The 19,657-nt window shown below is 31.9% G+C and overlaps 1 protein-coding gene and 1 pseudogene across 1 annotated transcript; both read left to right on the forward strand.

The window, feature by feature from the left end:
- Window positions 1-1,045: 1,045 nt before the first annotated feature.
- Window positions 1,046-2,004, forward strand: LOC146956735 (agamous-like MADS-box protein AGL62 pseudogene; annotated as a pseudogene).
- A 9,383-nt stretch (window positions 2,005-11,387) lies between these two features.
- LOC146956736 (cell division control protein 2 homolog D) lies at window positions 11,388-13,313 on the forward strand. Its single transcript, XM_085731210.1, has 7 exons — window positions 11,388-11,697; window positions 11,787-11,928; window positions 12,029-12,090; window positions 12,182-12,293; window positions 12,641-12,734; window positions 12,842-13,050; window positions 13,146-13,313. The coding sequence occupies exons 1-7, from the start codon at window positions 11,459-11,461 to the stop codon at window positions 13,236-13,238; spliced, it is 951 nt and encodes a 316-aa protein (XP_085587336.1). The 5' UTR covers window positions 11,388-11,458; the 3' UTR covers window positions 13,239-13,313.
- Window positions 13,314-19,657: the final 6,344 nt, after the last annotated feature.

Genomic DNA, 19,657 nt, shown 5'->3' on the forward strand with positions numbered 1-19,657 from the left:
TGTACTTCCTATAAATATATTATATTTCGTTTTCAGTCCCTCTAATAATTTTCTTCAAACAATGGTCCTTCAAACATTTTCTGTCAGAATTTTTATCTCTGTTTTTTAGACAACTCTAGTGTACTCTTAAAATCTTTACTCTTCTACAATTCATTATCATCAATAACCTAATCGCAACATTTTTGTGGGTGTTGTTTTCTTTTTGTCCTTCAAATCTCATGTGTATATGAATAATAATTTTACATTTTTAAAAAAGGAAAAAAATAATAATTGTGATTTTTATGTTACCTTTCGACTCTGCTACGATATTAAAAAATAAATTATTTGTATTCATTTTTTATAAAATTCATAATAACTATATAATATTTTCCACAAAGTGAAACTTTTTAATTTTATAATCTTTTTTTTGAAGGAATTTAATTTTATAATATTAAATAATTATATTAAATGTCTGATAATTAATTTTGTCAAAAAAATATATGATAATTAATGTTTATTCTATCACTTTGTATATTTGATATTGGTTTTTATGATAAGTAAAAAAATGACAAAGAGTGCGATGAATACTCCAACCATGTTCTAAAAAGAATCCAGATGCATTGCACATTTTAATTGTATGAGGAACTGCTAGATTGTTTCTAGAGGACACAATTACTATTCTTTATTTATACTGTACCACAAACTCTTGTTATTTTTAAAATTAATTTAATATGAAAACAATTATTACAAATTCCAAGAATTATCCAAGTGCAGTTTATCTAACAAGTGTTGAATGAGATAAGATATATACAAATTGGCAAAAGAACGCCATTTTAACATTGAATTTCTTTCAACAAAAAAAAAATTTATTAACCCTTTTTAAAATAAAAAAAAAACATTGAATAACCTACCATATAAGCAAAAGGTAGAATTTTGAATCACCACAAAAAGAAAAAAAGATAGAATTTTGAAAAAGATCCACGTGTTAAAAATATAGTCATGAATTTTGTCTATAAAACGATCCCTCCACACCCAATTTCAATGTGCCATTTCTTAGTCCTAGGAACAAAAACACACACACACCTTTTTCTTCTCTCTTTTTGTGCTTCAATCATGTCGAGTGGAAAGAAAGGTCAAGGTCGCAAAAAAATTGAGATGAAAAAAATGAGCAATGAGAGCAATTTGCAAGTGACTTTCTCGAAGCGTCGTAGTGGACTCTTCAAGAAAGCGAGCGAGCTTTGCACCCTTTGTGGTGCATATATTGCTCTCATTGTATTCTCACCTAGTGATAAGGTGTTTTCATTTGGCTACCCAGATGTTTATACGGTCATAGACCGTTATCTCTCTCAGGTCCCACTCCAAAACAATGGGATCTTGCAATTCATTGAGGCTCACCGCAGCGCCAAATTGCGCGAGCTTAATGCTATGTTAACTCAAATCAACGATGCACTAGGCATCGAAAAGAAGCGCAAGAATGAGCTGATCGATTTATGCAAGAAGAATGAGGCTCAGTTTTGGTGGGCTTGTCCCATTGAAGGGATGGATAAGGTCCAACTTCAATTATTGAAAAATGCTTTGTTGGATCTTAAGAAACGAATTGCAGAACATGTTGGTATGGTTGTAAGTCAGGGGACTCCTACCCAAACCCTTCCGTTTTTTGTTGGCAATGGTTCGTCCTCTACCATTCCTATCGAGCACCAGCCAAATCATCAAGAAGCTTCAATTTTCCCGCCTGGATTTTGTCAGAACCCTATGTTGCAACCTCATTTGTTTGGTTTCAACAATATAGGAGGAGATGGTGGACATGGTCCCTCTGGATTCTATTGATCCAAGCCCATAGATCCATCTAAAGACGCTCTTATTAGTTTATTTTATATTTTTATGTTTCGTGTTATTTTAAGTTAATTTCAATTAAAGCACACAGGCTTAACTAGTTTCATATGTATGTAACTTGGTTAGGACTGAATCATCATAATCGTGTTGTATTATCAATTATTTGAATAAAGAGCGTCATATTTATTTATATATCCATATCTCTCTTAAATTTTCATTAATCGTTTTAAGTTCATTGAATTCATTTCATTCCTTCATCGTTTTTCAATCATCTAGTTGGAAGTTTTAAAATTACGATCAAATGTAAAAAAAAAGGTGGGCGGGAGGAGAATGATGAAGACTTGTGATAAAATCAATTTAAAGTTTTTGGATAATTTACAATTTGGTTTTTTTTCATTGATTCTATCCATTATAGATAATCATGTTCAAAGTGTGTTAGACACTAAATTTGTGTCTCTCTACATGCCAATGTATTATGGGAATTTAACCACTTCCATTAGACTCAACCCTTATTGGTATTAGATATTGGGTTAATAATGTTTTACCCCCCTGTAATATAGGTCATTTCGGGTTTACCCCCTGTAAAATATTTTTTTTGATTTATCCCCCTGTAAAATATATTTTTTTAAGAATACCCCTAATAAGCCATACAAAAACGAGTTTTTATTTTTTTTTTACAAAAATTTTGGTTTTTGTATGGCCTATTAGGGGGGTATTCTGGAAAAAAAAACTTTTACAGGGGGTAAATCAAAAAAATATTTTACAGGGGGTAAACCTGGAAATGGCCTATATTACAGGGGCGTAAAACACCACTAACCCTTAGATATTTTACATTTAATTATCACATTATAATGATGTGTGAAATTAAAGATTATAACTCATTGCTAAAGACTTCACTGTTTCTTTCTGACTGAGGTTTGTCACAGAGGTGTGATAGAGGAATTTAACTTACATTATGAAAATGATGTGTGATTTCACCATTGTTAAAAGAGCCTAATTTTATTGTAAATTCTCATAGATTTTTGTAGGTTTTTTTTTTCTTTCTGATTTTTATGTGGTGTGTGTCCCTTAAAATAAATTTATATTCATAAAAAACGACTTCAATATAAATATATGTACAATCTAGATCATTTTGTTGATTAGATCAATGCAAGAGAGTTATGGGTAAAAAATCTATCCCGGTTTAGAAGACAATCAATCTATACATACGCAACACCGATACAATTTAGGTTTCACACAAATACAAATTAACTGTGTGCTAGCCTTGTCGGTTAATTATATTTTTGTCTAATTCTCTTTATAAAGATAATTATGATTTTTTTAGCAAAAGATAATTATGTTTTTTACTAAAAAAAATTTATTTAAATTTTTTAATTTTTTTTAATCAAAAGAACGATTAGATAAAATAAAAAGAAAGAGATACAAAGACTGTGCGATATTAGACCTGACCCGGGTAAAGCACAAAAGGGGATACGACGATATAAAAAAAACATAGTGGATCAACCATAATCTATCTTAACAAAAATTCACTAGTCACTAGCGCAACACAGCGAACCCGCGTACGGGAACGGAACCAAGTTACAAAAAAATATTCGAAAAGTAAACATTTGCGAAGATCAATTAGGGTATAATTTAGGCGAATGGATCGATTGCCAACACGGTATCCAAATCCAATTGCCAACAACTCCCTGAACCAAGCAGCAAGCATAAAAGCTCTTTTGAGCACGAAGTACCAGAGTGTAGGCATACAAGACGACTTGAAACCTGCAGATCTCACCGAATCTGAAAAAATCCGAGAGTCAAAGAAGTCAAGCCACCAAACACAAGTTTCAAACATTCGCGTAAGAACTCAGATCGAAGGATGAGTCCAATACGTCAGTAATCATACCCTTTCGGGTCAGAACCATACCCTTTTGGGTTTTGAAACCAACCCACGTCAAAAAGGTCAAAAGTATTCAGCCACCCAATCTTTGATTGCGAACATAAACGAGAAAAAACGTACCAGAAGTTGCTGACGAACATCCTGTTGCACACAAACACCAGTACGCCGCCGGCTACCCAAACAAAAACAAACCACCAAGCGGCAACACAGAAACACCACCAGCAGCCCACCACCAGGACGAAACAAAAACATTTATAAAATATTAAATAAACAAATTACTATTAGATTTTTTTTAGGGATACTATTAGATAATTGATATTATGCCATTAATCATGTTAAATTAAATGGGAAAAATAACATTATGAAAAAAAAGGGAAAAATAACAACATAAACTAATAGAAAAATGTTGGCTATGACTGGATTGGATAAATAAAATGAGGAATGGTATTTGAACAACCATTTTATAGAACAACTTGTGGGGCAACCAAAATATACAAATAAATGTCGGTCTTGGCACAAAAACCAAAACAATAGAGAGGGAAAATGAGAACTTGATATGTGTATGAGAAAGCCACTGAAGGGTAAGATATACCCTTGAACCTCACATATAATATTTGATCATAAAATGCATTATTAATCATATAAACTTCAAGGTGTTACTTCATCTTTAATCCAAAACATGTATAGATCATCATATACATAAATAGTCGCATCGAAAATAACATCTCAAACTCTATAAAGTCATAATCTCAGATTTTAAGATACATCAACATAGTGAACTCAATCATTCCTTAAACATAAAACAACATATAAAGATAAAATCTCCGACACCTAAATCAAAGTCTACTAGCTAAGACTCCAAAATCATAAAGGTGAGTAGGCGCTAGCCGTTCTAGGATACTCACGTCGACTAAGAATCCTCAACCAACACGTCTACACCACGAGGATGTAGGCGATCAAAAAGCCACTGAAGGGTAAGATATACGTTCAACATAAAGAAGATACAAATGCATGCATAATATTAGGATTCACAAATACTCGCAATACTATAATTACATGCATTCTCATTCAATAAATTAAATATATATAAAAATTCTCAAATCATCAACATAAGATATAACGAGCCTTCACATTGCCACTTCATCACCAAATTGAATATATATATATATATATATATATATATATATATATATATATATATAATTCATACTTCATCACCATCACCAATTATCACATGAACACACATAGTTATGAACACATTTTCAAATAGATTCACATAATCAAATCACGACTCTCACATAGACTCAGATGTATGTGATGTTCTAGTTTAACTCTATATGCATGTCATACCAAGTTTAAGATGTCGGAGTTATATTACCGAGTGATCCCCCGTTTTTAAAAAATTGGATAATCGGAGGTATTTTATCTATTAATCCACCCATCATCAAATATTCGTTATTAAATAGGACTGACCATGATGCATGGATACAAGTATAGAGTCGACAATGCACGACCTCATATAGTTCATGTTACATGATCACATCATCATATAGAATAACAACACACCAACACACCAAGCATTGTCAAATAAATACATCCATACACAAACAAATTATTTCATCATCAACATTTATTCTCGTCAATAATTCAACATCATCTTAATATTCACATCATTATGTTTATCACACCAACATCATTTTAATCATCAATAAAACAACATCACTTCATTTAGCCAATTTGCATCTTAGCCAACTCGCCACTTACACTTACTTAATCAATATTTCATTCACCTATCATTAACCAATTCGACCATTATTCATCACTTTAACAATATCGTATAACCAATTACAAGCTAACATGTTATATAATTCATCATTTCACAAAGTCCGTCTATTTCACACATTTCACATAGGTTAAGTCTACCTCCATCATAAGCTAGGTTAATTACTCCTACACATCCAATTTATACTCCTATTAATCAAGTTTAGGAATTTGGGACTTACTCACATGCATTGGATACCTCAAAAAGTCAAAAATGAGTTTTCCCTACACAGGATGGGCGCACGATCGTGCTCCCTAGGTGCGAGCCACACACACGGTCCGTGCCACAGGGGCGCACTCGTGCGTGTTCTGCAAGACAGGAAAACTGGATTTTTCTGTTTTTCGCAGGAAATACCGTTTTCAACACCATTTTTCGATCCAATTCACAGCAAATTCGTCCTAAATCATCAATCCAATGTTATCTGAACACATACACATTAATTTCACCTTAACCAACTTATCTCCACTTAATTTTGTCATCATTTAACATAATTATCATTTGTTCCAACTTATCACTCCAAAAACTCATTTTTCAAATGATAACTCACACCCAAACATAGTAACAACAACAACAACATAATTTCACCACTTACATTATACCTTATGTCATAATAAGAAGATAAAACATAAATTTAACATCATTCATCAAAGACTTCATGAATTTCATTCCATTAAGCTAAAAACTCTTAAACACCAACTTATCATAATCAAACATGGATTCTCATGCAACAACAACATGATTTTACAATTTTTCGCATGCTCGAAATAACCACAATAATTGGAGCACGAAATTAAACTTAATTCAACAACACATCCATGAAAGTATAAAATCACACATAATCCACAACCACACAATTGCTCATAAGTTCTAGATAACGAAAGTAACTTTCTCTCTCACCTCTTAATCCAATAAGCTAGCGTCCTAAACTTTAATCTACCTCTTCACTTTAGTCCTTCAAGCTTTCTCCTCTTTCTCCCTTTAGATCTCCTTTCTCTTCTCACTTGCTCTATTTGCTCTATTGCCTCTATTTCTGAACTTATCAAATGATTTCTTAACCCCTAAATTGTAAAGACTATCACTTTTATATATCCACATCAATTGGGTTTGGTTCACTTAACTCTTATTGGGCTTAGAGATTATTCTTACTCATAAAAATAACACTACATATTTAATTCACCTAACCCCCCTTACTATTTACTTCTATTATGTTAATTCCTCAAAGTTACTACAACCTCATTAAATAATCCTCCACTTCTAAATTACTAAAATGTTCTTCACCATCAAATAACAAAAATACCCTTAATTCCTGATGACACTAGGTCATACATTACTTTTATCTCAGTTTTTATGTAATTATAGTTGAGTTTAGGTGTTTTTGGCGTGAGTTTGAATCTAGAAAAGAACAATTTTGATGCTTGAAGGAAACAAGAAATCGTACTCCAATTCCTGGCATCGTAGTCCAATTTATGCTGAAGTTTGAAGAATTTTGATACGTAAAAAATCGGGCTACGATGAGAGCTCATCGTGCTCCGATTTGAGGAGCGTCTGACCAATGATTGCGCAGTTAATGAGAAATCAGGCTCCGATTTAAGGCATCAGGCTCCGATTTTGGCGAGCCCAGAATTTTATTATAAAAAGGAAATGCTTTTCTGAAGCAAAGGGTCGAGATTTTGGGGAAAGAAATTGACTTTTGGAGCAGGAGATCTGGAGAGAAGGTTGGAGACCATCAAAACTCATATCCAGTTACCAATTTCATGTAGTGAATCCTTCTTTCATATTAGTTATTTATGCTTTAGCCATGAGTAGCTAGATCCTTTGTGATTAGGTCAAGAGATGATTCTGTTCTAGTTCATGTTTATGTAACCTGTAACTCTTAATCTTTATGAATTTCAATCTAGTTTATTCAGCATATTTTGTTCTTAATGCTTTTATGATTCTGACCCATATGACTACTGACACTAGCGTGTATCTCGGAAATATTTATGCTGTTCTTTCTAACGGACAATCTAGGGATAGAGCGTTGTTAGGTTGTGATAATTGAATTAACGGACTTAAAACCTTTGATGATTATAGGTTCACCTAAGGGATTAGGGAATTATAATCAGCAAAGAGGGCTTAGGATCAAGGGATTAACCTAAACTATTTTGTTAATTTGTCGTTAACTTTATAGCGTTCGTAGGCTTAAGAAACAGGTTGCTAATATGAGCGATGAGCAGATGAATCGAATGACCTAGTCACCTCTCCATATCATTTCTCAAACCAATTTTACTTGAACCATTTTATTTTAACTTGCAAATCAAACCAATTGCCTCAGTGCACCCCCCATTTTACAAACATCCTTTATAATAACGTTACTACCGAGTAGAAGTTGAAACAGTCGATGTGGATACGAATCTTATAAATTTTATTACTTCGATATAAGTTAGTACACTTGCTAATTTTCTATCAATTCCTCATTCTTTAATAAAAACCAATTATCCCAACAATTCAAACACATCAAACAAACAATAAATAATTAAACAATTAAAATAATAATAACCTAAAAATCGGAATGTTACATGTTGCACAACATACTCCATAACAATAGTGAAACCATGCACAACAACCCATAAATCAATCTCTGTGATCCTAAAAAAATGCCACAATCTGCATGTGCACCAATCAAGGATTCTTTTGTATTCACCTTAATTCATTATAGAAACGGAGCCTACCAAGTTGCTAACACGATATCTCAGAAACGTTGATGATGCGCAAAAACAAGAAAACTATCCAATAAGCTTACATCAGATGCACAGGGCAAGAAGTGACCATTGGAGATGTTGACACTCATTGCCACTGTTCACACAATTTTCGCCTTCGTCGCATGTAGCTAAATTTTATAAGAGATACATCTCACAATATTTCTAGCCAAACAAATAGTTTGCATGGTATAGAGGATATTGGCCACGTAAATATCACAAATATGCGAGCTACAATGGAGAGGAATGCAAGAGAACAACCTTGAAACCGAAGTCAAGTCAAGAACATAGTTCATCTTGACACCCAACCACATCCAAATTTCAACAACAAAATGACACGTGAGAAACAAGTGATTAGAAGTCTTCTCATTCGACATGCACAAAACACAAACCGAGACCACAATGCAACCTCTTGATCTTAAATTTTTATTCGTTGGCATTTTACGGTGCATAAGACGCAAAAAAAAAAAGAGTATGATGGAGAAATAAAAGGCCTGGAAATAATAGAGGCATAAGCAAGTATCAGAGATAAAGGATGTAAAAACTAAAAAACAAGCTTTGCAATTAAATTATCGTCTGAAGTATTCAATCAAACTAGTTTGTCAGGCAGCAGTGGGGATTTCCCAATGACCCAAAACAATAGCTCAAGAAGGGGTGAAGGTTAGGTCTGGATGAATAAAAGAAGGGATATTCAAAATTTCCACCAACAGAGTGTTAGTGTAAGCCTTAGAGGGAAATTATTTATAAGAACATGATACTTGTATCGAATATTTATTTATTAAATAAAGGCATTTATTTATTATGTTATATGTTAAAACTTAAAATAATAAAGTCCCTAAAATAATTAGTTCATTTTGGTTAGTCTTGGCTCACTGCTAAGCTATCTTTGCTTAAAAAAAATATTAGTTTGTTTAATAGAACATTAAATGTAATTTAATCGTGAGACCCCATTAAACTTAAGGACATTATTCATAGTAAAACATAAGTAATCATTAGTGTGAAATGGGATAATATTAAAGCAAAAATATGATTATATGACTAGATTGATGATCGCGTCTCACAAATCATTGATAAGTAGTTATCAAGTCATCACATATATATAAATATTAAGGGTAATATTTATATTAGATTAACCAACCATGAGAATGTTACATAGAACTTTATGTAAAAGTCATAAGTCAATCTTATAGTGATAAGTGGTGTATTCCACTCTTCGACCTGAAACACTATGTACCCTAGATGTTGGAGTCAAATATTTTGTTGTCGTACAAACATCGTCCGTAACAGGATGACTATAAAGTCGGTTGATGGAAACATGACGACTCATGTTGAGGGACACGGGTGACCTAACTAGAATTTGCCCATCCTACATAATATGAGAAATGTTTAAAGGCCAATGTTGAACTTGAAAAAGGATATTTTGACTCCAAGAATAACTCTTTTGAGTTACTCCAAATCTCATCCCTCCATTTTATTTTAATCCAACGATATGCTAGTTAACTATTAAAACATTTCACATGGTCAAGCAATATTCAAACAATCCCCCTGATGAAAACAATTTGGGTCTTCTTCCTCCCCATATCACGTTATTAAGAAACATAGATTTGACTCTAACAATAGATTGATGGATTAGTTCAATTCATTGGTACTAATTTTGGTTTTTTCTTTATCGTTAATTTTTTCAGATCTTTGTTTTTGAATGTTACCTCTAGACTCGCTTCAAATTTTGATGTACAGTATTCCCATACCTATCGCCATCCACCTCATCCCACCAATTAAACCAAAATTTTGTACAAGCAATCAAATCTGAGAATTCTATGTCATTCAAAGAAAAAGAGAATGAAATTATTGGAATCAAAAGGACATTGGGAAAAATCATTGGATTTATATGGTATTAAAATTGATCTCTATGGGAATACAATCACATAAAATAAAGACCAGTAAGACATAGAATTGAAGGATTGTGCAATTTTGTTCATGATTATTGATAATTAAAGTGGATAATTTGAGAACATGTTGGGAGGATTGAGGAAGAAAAGTAACAATGTATTTTTTTTCTTCTAGCGAAGCCATACAAGGGAATGAGAGAGAGGAATAGAATCATGCTTGATCATGTGAGATGATTTAACGATTAATTAACATCGTTGGATTAAAATAAAATGGAGGGATGCAATTTCGAGTAACTCAAATAAATTAGAGTCAATATATTCCTCCTTTTATATATAGTGCTAGCCTTTTTACTAAAGTAGCGATGTCGGTTTAATAAGCCACTATTTGGGATCTGGCCTATAGCCACCCCTTGAATATGACCATACAATTCTTTTAGGGATAAATATATTTTTTGTCACATTAAATACATCAACTTTTATTTTTAGTCTCTCTAGCAATTTTCTTCTAACTTTGACCCCTATAAATTTCTGTTACCAATTATAGTCTCTACTTTTTTTTATGAAAGTTCATATCACATGTTCCAAGTAGCTTTCTTTTTTGACCCCTATAATTTATTATTATTTTTTTTAGTAACCAAAAAAAAATTATTTTTTAACCCCTTCAACAAAATAATTTATTTTTAATCTTTATAAATAATTAATCTATAATATCAAATTAAAGATTAAATTTAAATATTTTTTTTGAAGGAGTTAAATTTAAATATTTAATACTTAACTTATCAAATTAATAATATTTTAACGTCTTCACTCTTCACAATGATATGTCATAAAAAAAAGTCACTTGCAACATGCAACATGAACTTGTAAAAGCATAAAGATTAAAACAAATTACATACAATTTCGAGAACCGAATTTCAATTTTTTTTTAGAAGGACTTGAAATCAAAATTTAAAATATTTACAGAGTTTAAAAACATACTTAACTTTCTTTTATAATGGTGGTTAAATTGTGTCCATGTCTAATCTAACTATAATATTAATAATAGATAATAGATGGTGTAAGTAGCAAAAATCTAAAATAAAATTGAGACTTATATTGATAACTAATTTTGCAGCCCAAAGTATGAAAGAAGCATCTAATCTTAAGAGAGCGGAATTTGAAATTCAAAGGTAAGTATCCGTTGCACAACGATAATAAAATTTCTCTTCATATAAATAATCAAATCTCTGTAAGAATTTCACTTCATCTTCATTTCTTCAACAAAAACCCCTTTTCAGACCAAACCCTAACCCTAATTTCCTCGATCGATTCAATCATGGAGAAACCCGGTGAAACAATCGCAGTAGTGTTATCGGCGAAGGAAGCATTCGAGAAGCTCGAGAAAGTTGGAGAAGGAACGTACGGGAAGGTTTACAGAGCAAGAGAGAAAGCAACTGGGAAAATTGTTGCGTTGAAGAAGACTCGTCTTCATGAAGATGATGAAGGTGTTCCTCCTACTACGCTTCGTGAGGTTTCGATTTTGAGAATGCTCTCTCGTGATCCACATGTTGTTAGGTAAGTTAGCCCTAAATTGCTTTCAATTTCAGTTTCAATTTCAATTGGATTTGAAATTAGGTTGATTTTGTGAATTTTGTTGGTGTTAGGTTGTTGGATGTGAAACAAGGGCAGAACAAAGAAGGGAAAACTGTGTTGTATTTGGTTTTTGAGTATATGGATACTGATCTGAAGAAATTCATTCGGAGTTTTCGTCAAACTGGGCAAAATATTCCACCCCCAACCATCAAAGTATGTTAATTTCTTTTCAGATCTACAAATTATTTGATTATTGTTGTTAGTTTTTTTTTTTGCAATTAATTAATTAATGATTTTATGGATTTGATTTTAGGGTTTGATGTATCAACTTTGCAAGGGTGTTGCTTTCTGCCATGGTCATGGAATTTTGCACAGGTATATTTCATTTATTTTGTTAAAGGATAGATTGACTCATAGATTAGTTAGTAGTACATTAAGATTTAAGATTTGACCTTTATTACTGAAGGGATTTGAAGCCTCACAATCTCTTGATGGACCGTAAAACAATGATGCTCAAAATTGCTGATCTTGGACTTGCTAGAGCTTTTACTGTGCCACTTAAGAAGTACACTCATGAGGTAACTGAGTTATATATTATTGAGTTTGATTCCAGAGCTTTGATGAGATAGTTTTTATGTACTTTCTTCAAAATTAATTAACATATTCGGGTATCATGAAAATAGACAAGTATGTGTTATAGGATGATGTATTGTATGTGTTGTGTTTTACTGTGTTAGGATTGTTAAGCTACATATAAGATGACTTGAAATTAGCCTATGCCTAGGTTATGGTCTGAGATTGGGTTGTGACAATGTTGATGTTAAAGAGAGATAAATTTTTAGATTTTGCCCCCTTGTTGGTTTTGCATTCAGGGTGTCATGATCCTCAATTGTGGCTGATTGCTTTACTTTTGTGTCAATTTCAGATACTAACCCTGTGGTATAGAGCACCTGAAGTCCTTTTGGGGGCTACCCATTACTCAATGGCTGTGGATATGTGGTCTGTTGCCTGCATTTTCGGTAAGGATATATTTTGTTCAACCAAGTAAAGGGCTATTTCTTAGTACTTGTTTGTTTATCTTACAGCAGGGTTTTTTTTAATCTGATTTTTCATCTGGTTATTATAGCTGAACTTGTTACCAAGACAGCACTATTTCCTGGTGATTCTGAGCTGCAACAACTCCTCCATATATTCAGGCTGTTGGGGACTCCTAATGAAGATGTATGGCCAGGTGTTAGTAAACTAATGAACTGGCATGAGTACCCTCAGTGGGGTCCTCAAAGTCTTTCAAAGGCTGTTCCCGGTTTGGAAGAGGCTGGAGTGGATTTACTCTCTGTAAGTTAGCCCCCTTGATTACTTAACATTTTCTATTAACTGGTGTCCTTTTTCTATTTTAATAATGTTCTTTTTCTTCACTATTTTGTTTTCAGCAAATGCTGCAATATGAACCTTCCAAGCGGCTATCTGCAAAGAAAGCTATGGAACACCCTTACTTTGATGACCTGGACAAGACCCATCTTTAGGTTCCAAATGTTGTTTTGGATTTAGGAATTCTTATCATGCTTCTCTCGAGCGCATATCCAAATGTTGTTTTGGATTTACTCTCTGTAAGTTAGCCCCCTTGATTACTTAACATTTTCTATTAACTGGTGTCCTTTTTCTATTTTAATAATGTTCTTTTTCTTCACTATTTTGTTTTCAGCAAATGCTGCAATATGAACCTTCCAAGCGGCTATCTGCAAAGAAAGCTATGGAACACCCTTACTTTGATGACCTGGACAAGACCCATCTTTAGGTTCCAAATGTTGTTTTGGATTTAGGAATTCTTATCATGCTTCTCTCGAGCGCATATCCTAGTCTGTTATAGGATGATTAACATTTCCCGTCTTATTTTTTTTTGTATTCGATAAAGTTGTGGATTGTAAGGATTTGGATTTGGATCAATTTAAAACTCTTTAGTACTGAAAAAGAGTGTATGATTTGTATTCATATAAAAGTTGCAGTACTGTTATTGTTACCTATAATGAATAATTGGTTCTACCTGACTTGAAATATCAGTTGTCATAGGTAATAATTTAAATGATTTTATTTCACATTTGTTTTTTCAGGGAGACAGGTTGAGAGAACCAAATCTGTGTTCCATAGTTTTCATTAGATGTTTTGGTAGACGTAGAGTAGAAGTAAAAATTGATTAGTAGTAAAATTTGCTTTCACCGTAATTGGGAGGAAATTGAAAATGTGGATTTCAAATGTCTTTTTGCAACTCAAAATAGTTTAAATTGCTCCCATCTTCTTTCTTCATTACCACCCATATACCTGCAAGTGTTTTTAGTTAGTTAAGAATCAAATGTATCTCTCAACGGAATATTGCTGTCACGAATTCTACTATATAACGTTGCAGGATATTGCTGCTGTCTTTGTTGTGAGATGGGATAATGTTTGACATGAACATATATACCTCAAGTCCAAATTAATAACCACTTCAAATATAATCGACAACTGATGGTTCCAATGGAAATTGTTGTTGAGTATTTCACAGTATTTGTATATTTATCTAAACAACACAAATTAAGTGAGTTAACCAACATAGTGTAGCATGCTGCTCAAAAATAAAAAAATAAAACTGCGGCAATGGCAAAACATGTATCCTTAGTGGTGAGATGGGATAATGCTTGACATGAACATATACATGTTTCTAGCTGAAACATGCATGACTCGACTTCTATCATGGTTAAAGATGGCTACAATTTGTTTACCTAAAAAAACGTAATTCATATTAACTTTTTTATTTTTTATATGATTTTGAAATTTTCAAGTCAAGGAGAGATTTTCAAGTCTTCATTGGTTATGAAATTGGATTCCTAGCAAACACTGTTTGATAGGTTGGAGATGTTGTGGCTTGTGTGTTTGGAAGTGTGTCGCCTTCATCGATCTCAAATTCTAGTTTGATTTCAATGTGAGTTCATTGAAGCTACCAATTAGAGGTTTTACACGGCCGGTAACACTTAGATTACTCGTAAAAGTAGAAACCTCGAATATGATCAACTCTGGTCGAGAAAATTTAAGTGGGAAAAAAGAACAAAGTGATGATTCACACTTTCTATGATGTTCATGTAATGTATGCTTCCTTTCACACTTCCAGCCCAACACAGGCACGATACATGCATACTGTTGAATTGTTTGCATCAAAATTTTTCAAAATTTGACTTAAATGTCGTTTTTATTTAAAGTGTAAAAACCCCCAAAATATTGAAATATATCCCTCTCACAAAATAGTTCTTCCTTTCTCTCCTCTCCCATCCATCTCATCAATTAAGAGTTCTCTTCTCCTTATAATTTAAAGGAATATGTAACTTAGTACAATAGTACAATAGTCTCTGAATTTGTTATGCGTCATTCAGTTTCATCACTTTGTTAACTTTAAATGTTACTAATAATGATGTGTGACGTTAAACAATGATGCAACCGTCTATGTGTAATTCAAATCACCTTTATGATGGATTTATAGGGAACGATTTAAAATATTGAAGTATTTGATTGAAATTATGTGTATGTTTGAAATCTTTAGTCAATACTCAATTGTTTTGACTTGGTAGATGTGTTTAAGACTTAAAGTCGGTTGTGTAATGTTTACAATTTAAGCTCTTGTTATTTGGACATGATTTGTAACCCACGTGAACTCACACATCAACGTTTAACATTGTACGTCATCATGAGTAACACATTAAATTGACGGATGGGTATAAACTTACTAATGCAAAACAAATTCAAGGACTATTGTGCTATTTCAAAAAATTATTGAACTAAAATGAAATATGATTATAAATTGGGTCATGCTAACAAATGTCTTCTTTAAGTTTTATGCTAAAAAAACACTTCTTAAACTTTAGAAGAATTTACTACACAATTTACAAAATATTATTACTATATTTGAATTTTTAACTAGTGCCCTTTTCACCAAATTGTCTATTTACTCCATTTTTTTTGTTTTGTATGGAGAAAACAATTTAGCAGTGACTTGGATTTCAACTCCATTGAGCTCTAAAAATTGAAAAGTAGTTGAAAACTTTGAATGGATTGTTGCTGCAAACCTTTGCATTTGTGGAAATGATAACCCAATCAAAGTATCAAACACACAGAGTGGTTGCCAAAATTATAAGTTAAGATAAAATTGTACAAATCTAATTCAATAATAGCAATTCCCAATATTATTATTATTGGTCCTCATTTCTTAATATTTTTTCAGTGCTCTGCAGTGGACAACATGGCAATGTCCCGTTAATGTGATTCTATTTCATCAACTTTCGAAACAAATAAAAAACCTATACCTTGAATGGAGCAGATAAAAAATGAAATATGTATTATCTGATGCCAGATTTTCAGTTGCATGCTTTTTGCGTCAACATTACATATTTATAAAGTTGTTGATAATTGCATCACCAACCAATTTCTAATCGGATCGTTGGAGGATGAACTTTCTATATATAGACTGATGTTTTAAATGAAGTAATGTTTATAAAGGAAATTACTTGCCTTTTCAATTGAATCTATGGAGGGACTTTTTGAGCTATCATGTTATTGGTACGATCTCTCAAAAAAAAATGTTATTGGTACGAAATTTTCACCATTGTTCGTTAGAAAATCTGTGAAGCACATAAAGAGAATTATCCCCTTCCAACCACGTTTTTTATACGCAAGAGCTTGAGGGAGCGAATTAGTCTTTGGTCCAGGGGCGGAACTAGACTTTCAATACTAGTGGGGCAAATTTTTTTAGTAAAATAATTAAATAATATTAAATTAATTTAATAAGTTATATTAAATATAGTTTTAGCAACCAAAATTACAAAGAAAATAATCTACCTTCCATTTGTTGAAAATGAACTAAAATCATATCATTACTAGTTGTTCTAAGAGCATCTCTTTCTATATGGGTTACAAGAGATGACAAAAGCTCTAGCAGGATACCTGTGCATACGGACGAGTGAGCGTGTTGCGCTCTTTTTTTTGGAAGCAAGTCGCAATTGCATATAAATTATAAAAGCAAAAGTCTATGTATTGATATATGAAAAAAAATATAGACATGTGTAAAAAAAAAAACCGGTCCCCATATTCATATATAAGTTAAAATATAAACACATGTATAAATTAAAAAAAAAATATAGGTTCTCTTATATGAGTAAAAATATAGACGCATGTATAAACATAAAAATAATTAATATAAACACGTATGTAAATTACAAAAAAAAAAAAAATGTCCCTGTATTAATATATGAGTAAAAATATAGACGCATGCATAAACATAAAAAAATTAGGTGTTTGTATTAATATATTAGTAAAAATATACAGTCAACCGATCAAAAAATAAAATAAAAAATATTGGACCTGAACTGGTGTGGCACCTGCCACACCATGCCTTGTTCAGGTCCGCCCCTGCTTTGGTCCATTAACATATGATTTGCGATTGCGGCACAATTAAGAATATACTAAGTACTGATTTGCAGTCTAATGAAAGTGGCTAAACTCTTGTATTGTGACAAATGAACTTCTAAATCTGTTTGAGAGAGTTAGTACTCGATAGTGACTCAAATATGATTAATTTCGGTAGAGAGATTTTATATAAATAAAAAAACAAAATGAAAGATTTGTCATGTACATTTCACTTTCAAAACAAACAAATAAAAATGTCTTCAATCCACTTTTTGTTTAAAAAACTTATTTTTTTAATATATTATTATTTTGGTGGATAGATGAAATAACAATAACCATTGCCCACATTAGTGGAGAAGCCGGAAATCAAACTTTGGTTTCGACGTTAGGTCTAACAATATTGATATTTTTTGTCAATTGATCTAAGACTCATGAACAACGTATTATTTGTTATCATTGATAAATACATTATATTTTTAAAGGAAAATATAATCTTCAGTTTTTACATTCTTCACTCACTAAACGAGAGCGTTTCTTAATACTGTAAAAAAATTATACTTTTTTCGAAGAAAAAGTTATTATTGTATTAGAAACTGAAAATTACATTTATTTCAAAACAATTTTTTTTATTAAAGTTGACACTCATTTTAAAACGGATGAAATAATAGTCAGCCACTATCAAAGTTGTTAGTTATAAGCATTTTCGCTATATTTCTATAATCTGCATGAACTCTGCCTTATGAAATCTAGTGATGAAGCCAAACTCTTGGGGACCAAAATACGTTTCTTATACTTTATGTATAAGCATTTTAATTTAGTCTCTCAAACTAATGATTAAAACAAATATTAAAATGTTGAGTATTGCTTGTAACACTGAAACCCTTGTTCACTCAAGAAATATATGGAACTATAGTTGCATTAATAGTGGTAAAGTTAGACATTATTGGTCGAATTGTGTAAACAAATATCGATTCTCGTTGTCTTACGATTTTCATTTCTCATTATTTTTCTTTTACTTTTTATTGTTCTAACATACAAGAACCAACTTCAATATGAAATTTTTTTGTAGACAACCAAAACACCAACTGCCAAAAATTAAAAAATTGTATATTTGTAAGTATTAAAAACAAATATGTTTTACAGAAACTAAAAACAAAAAATAGTATATTTGCATAAACTAAGAATATATTTAAACCTTTCAAATATTTCAGCATTAATTAATTATTATAAAAAATAGGCATTGATTAATAGTGGTGAGTTTATAAAAGGAATTAGAAGGAGAAAAATAACTTGGACCAAAAGGTTAGAGGGTATGAGAGAAACACATTGAATTGACATGGATCCTGATTTAGTTCATTGGTGTCCCTATGATGCATGAATTGACCAAAAACTGAGACAATAGTTATAGCTTGCACACTTGAATTGCGGACGAGGAATGTAATGTAACGGTGAAATGTTAAACGTCTTTTTCATTTACAAAGAAGATATTGGAATTGTGATTTTTTTTTTTTTCTGCTTCCGGTTAAAAAGTTCTGCAGTCATATTCAAACCATACATTCTTCTTCCAATCTACCACAAGTGGCTTGCTTAATTCCCACTTGTGTTGGGCCAATACTAGTAAAAGTATATAACCTGATTCTTGTTTAATTAATTTGATCTTTCTTCCACAAACGTACCCCATTAAACAGTGCTTGATGATGAAAATGTGGAATGAGCTAACAACGGGAATAGATTCTCTCAAGTGTAATTTTCTCAAGTTATATTTCAACGACACATTCAACACCCTCTTTTCTTTATAATTTTATATATTTTTTTCTCTCATCTTTAATGGTATAGATGTAACATAGATAAAAATTGAGAGAATACCACTTGAGAGAATCCATTTCCGCCAACAACATTTTCTTTTCAACACTCTCTAGCACTTATTTTCTTATTGGGTTGAAATTAATGTGAATCCCACTTATGTGAGATCCATTTTTAAAGTGTGAGATCCACATTAAGTTTATCCAATGAAATAGTGAGAGTTAGAGAGAATGTTGTTAGTACTCTTTAGGCTTATGCACATAACATAGTGTTTTCATTAAAGACATAACTTTTTTGGAAAGGGTTATCCTCGAAAAGTTTTGACTAGCAAATAGGTTGACTCTTTAACAATCACAGTTTTGATCAAATAAAATTCTGACCTAAAATATTAAGCTTATAAACCAGGGATTCTTCCACTTACTAGTTAATATATAAACTAATCTAAAAGATTGATCTCAGTTTTTGACCTTATTCTACTAACCAGAGATAATGCAGCCATTAGCAAGGCAACTAATAATATAGTGTTGCTTTTTGTAAAATGGCCAAGGGATCTTTATTCTGCCTAACTTCTTGTTGTATATAAAAAAATAATACAATTCGGTGGCTTTAAACATTTTTCATGATTTTGTGCCTTGAAATTTTAGGTGTACGCGTTCTTAATAAAATATAAAATCATTAATAATTTGATTGGATTATGAAAGATGATTTTCCA

Source organism: Medicago sativa, chromosome 1 (assembly GCF_051527215.1).
Source record: "Medicago sativa cultivar Bolivia chromosome 1, Bolivia_mono, whole genome shotgun sequence".
Classification (NCBI taxonomy): domain Eukaryota; kingdom Viridiplantae; phylum Streptophyta; class Magnoliopsida; order Fabales; family Fabaceae; genus Medicago; species Medicago sativa.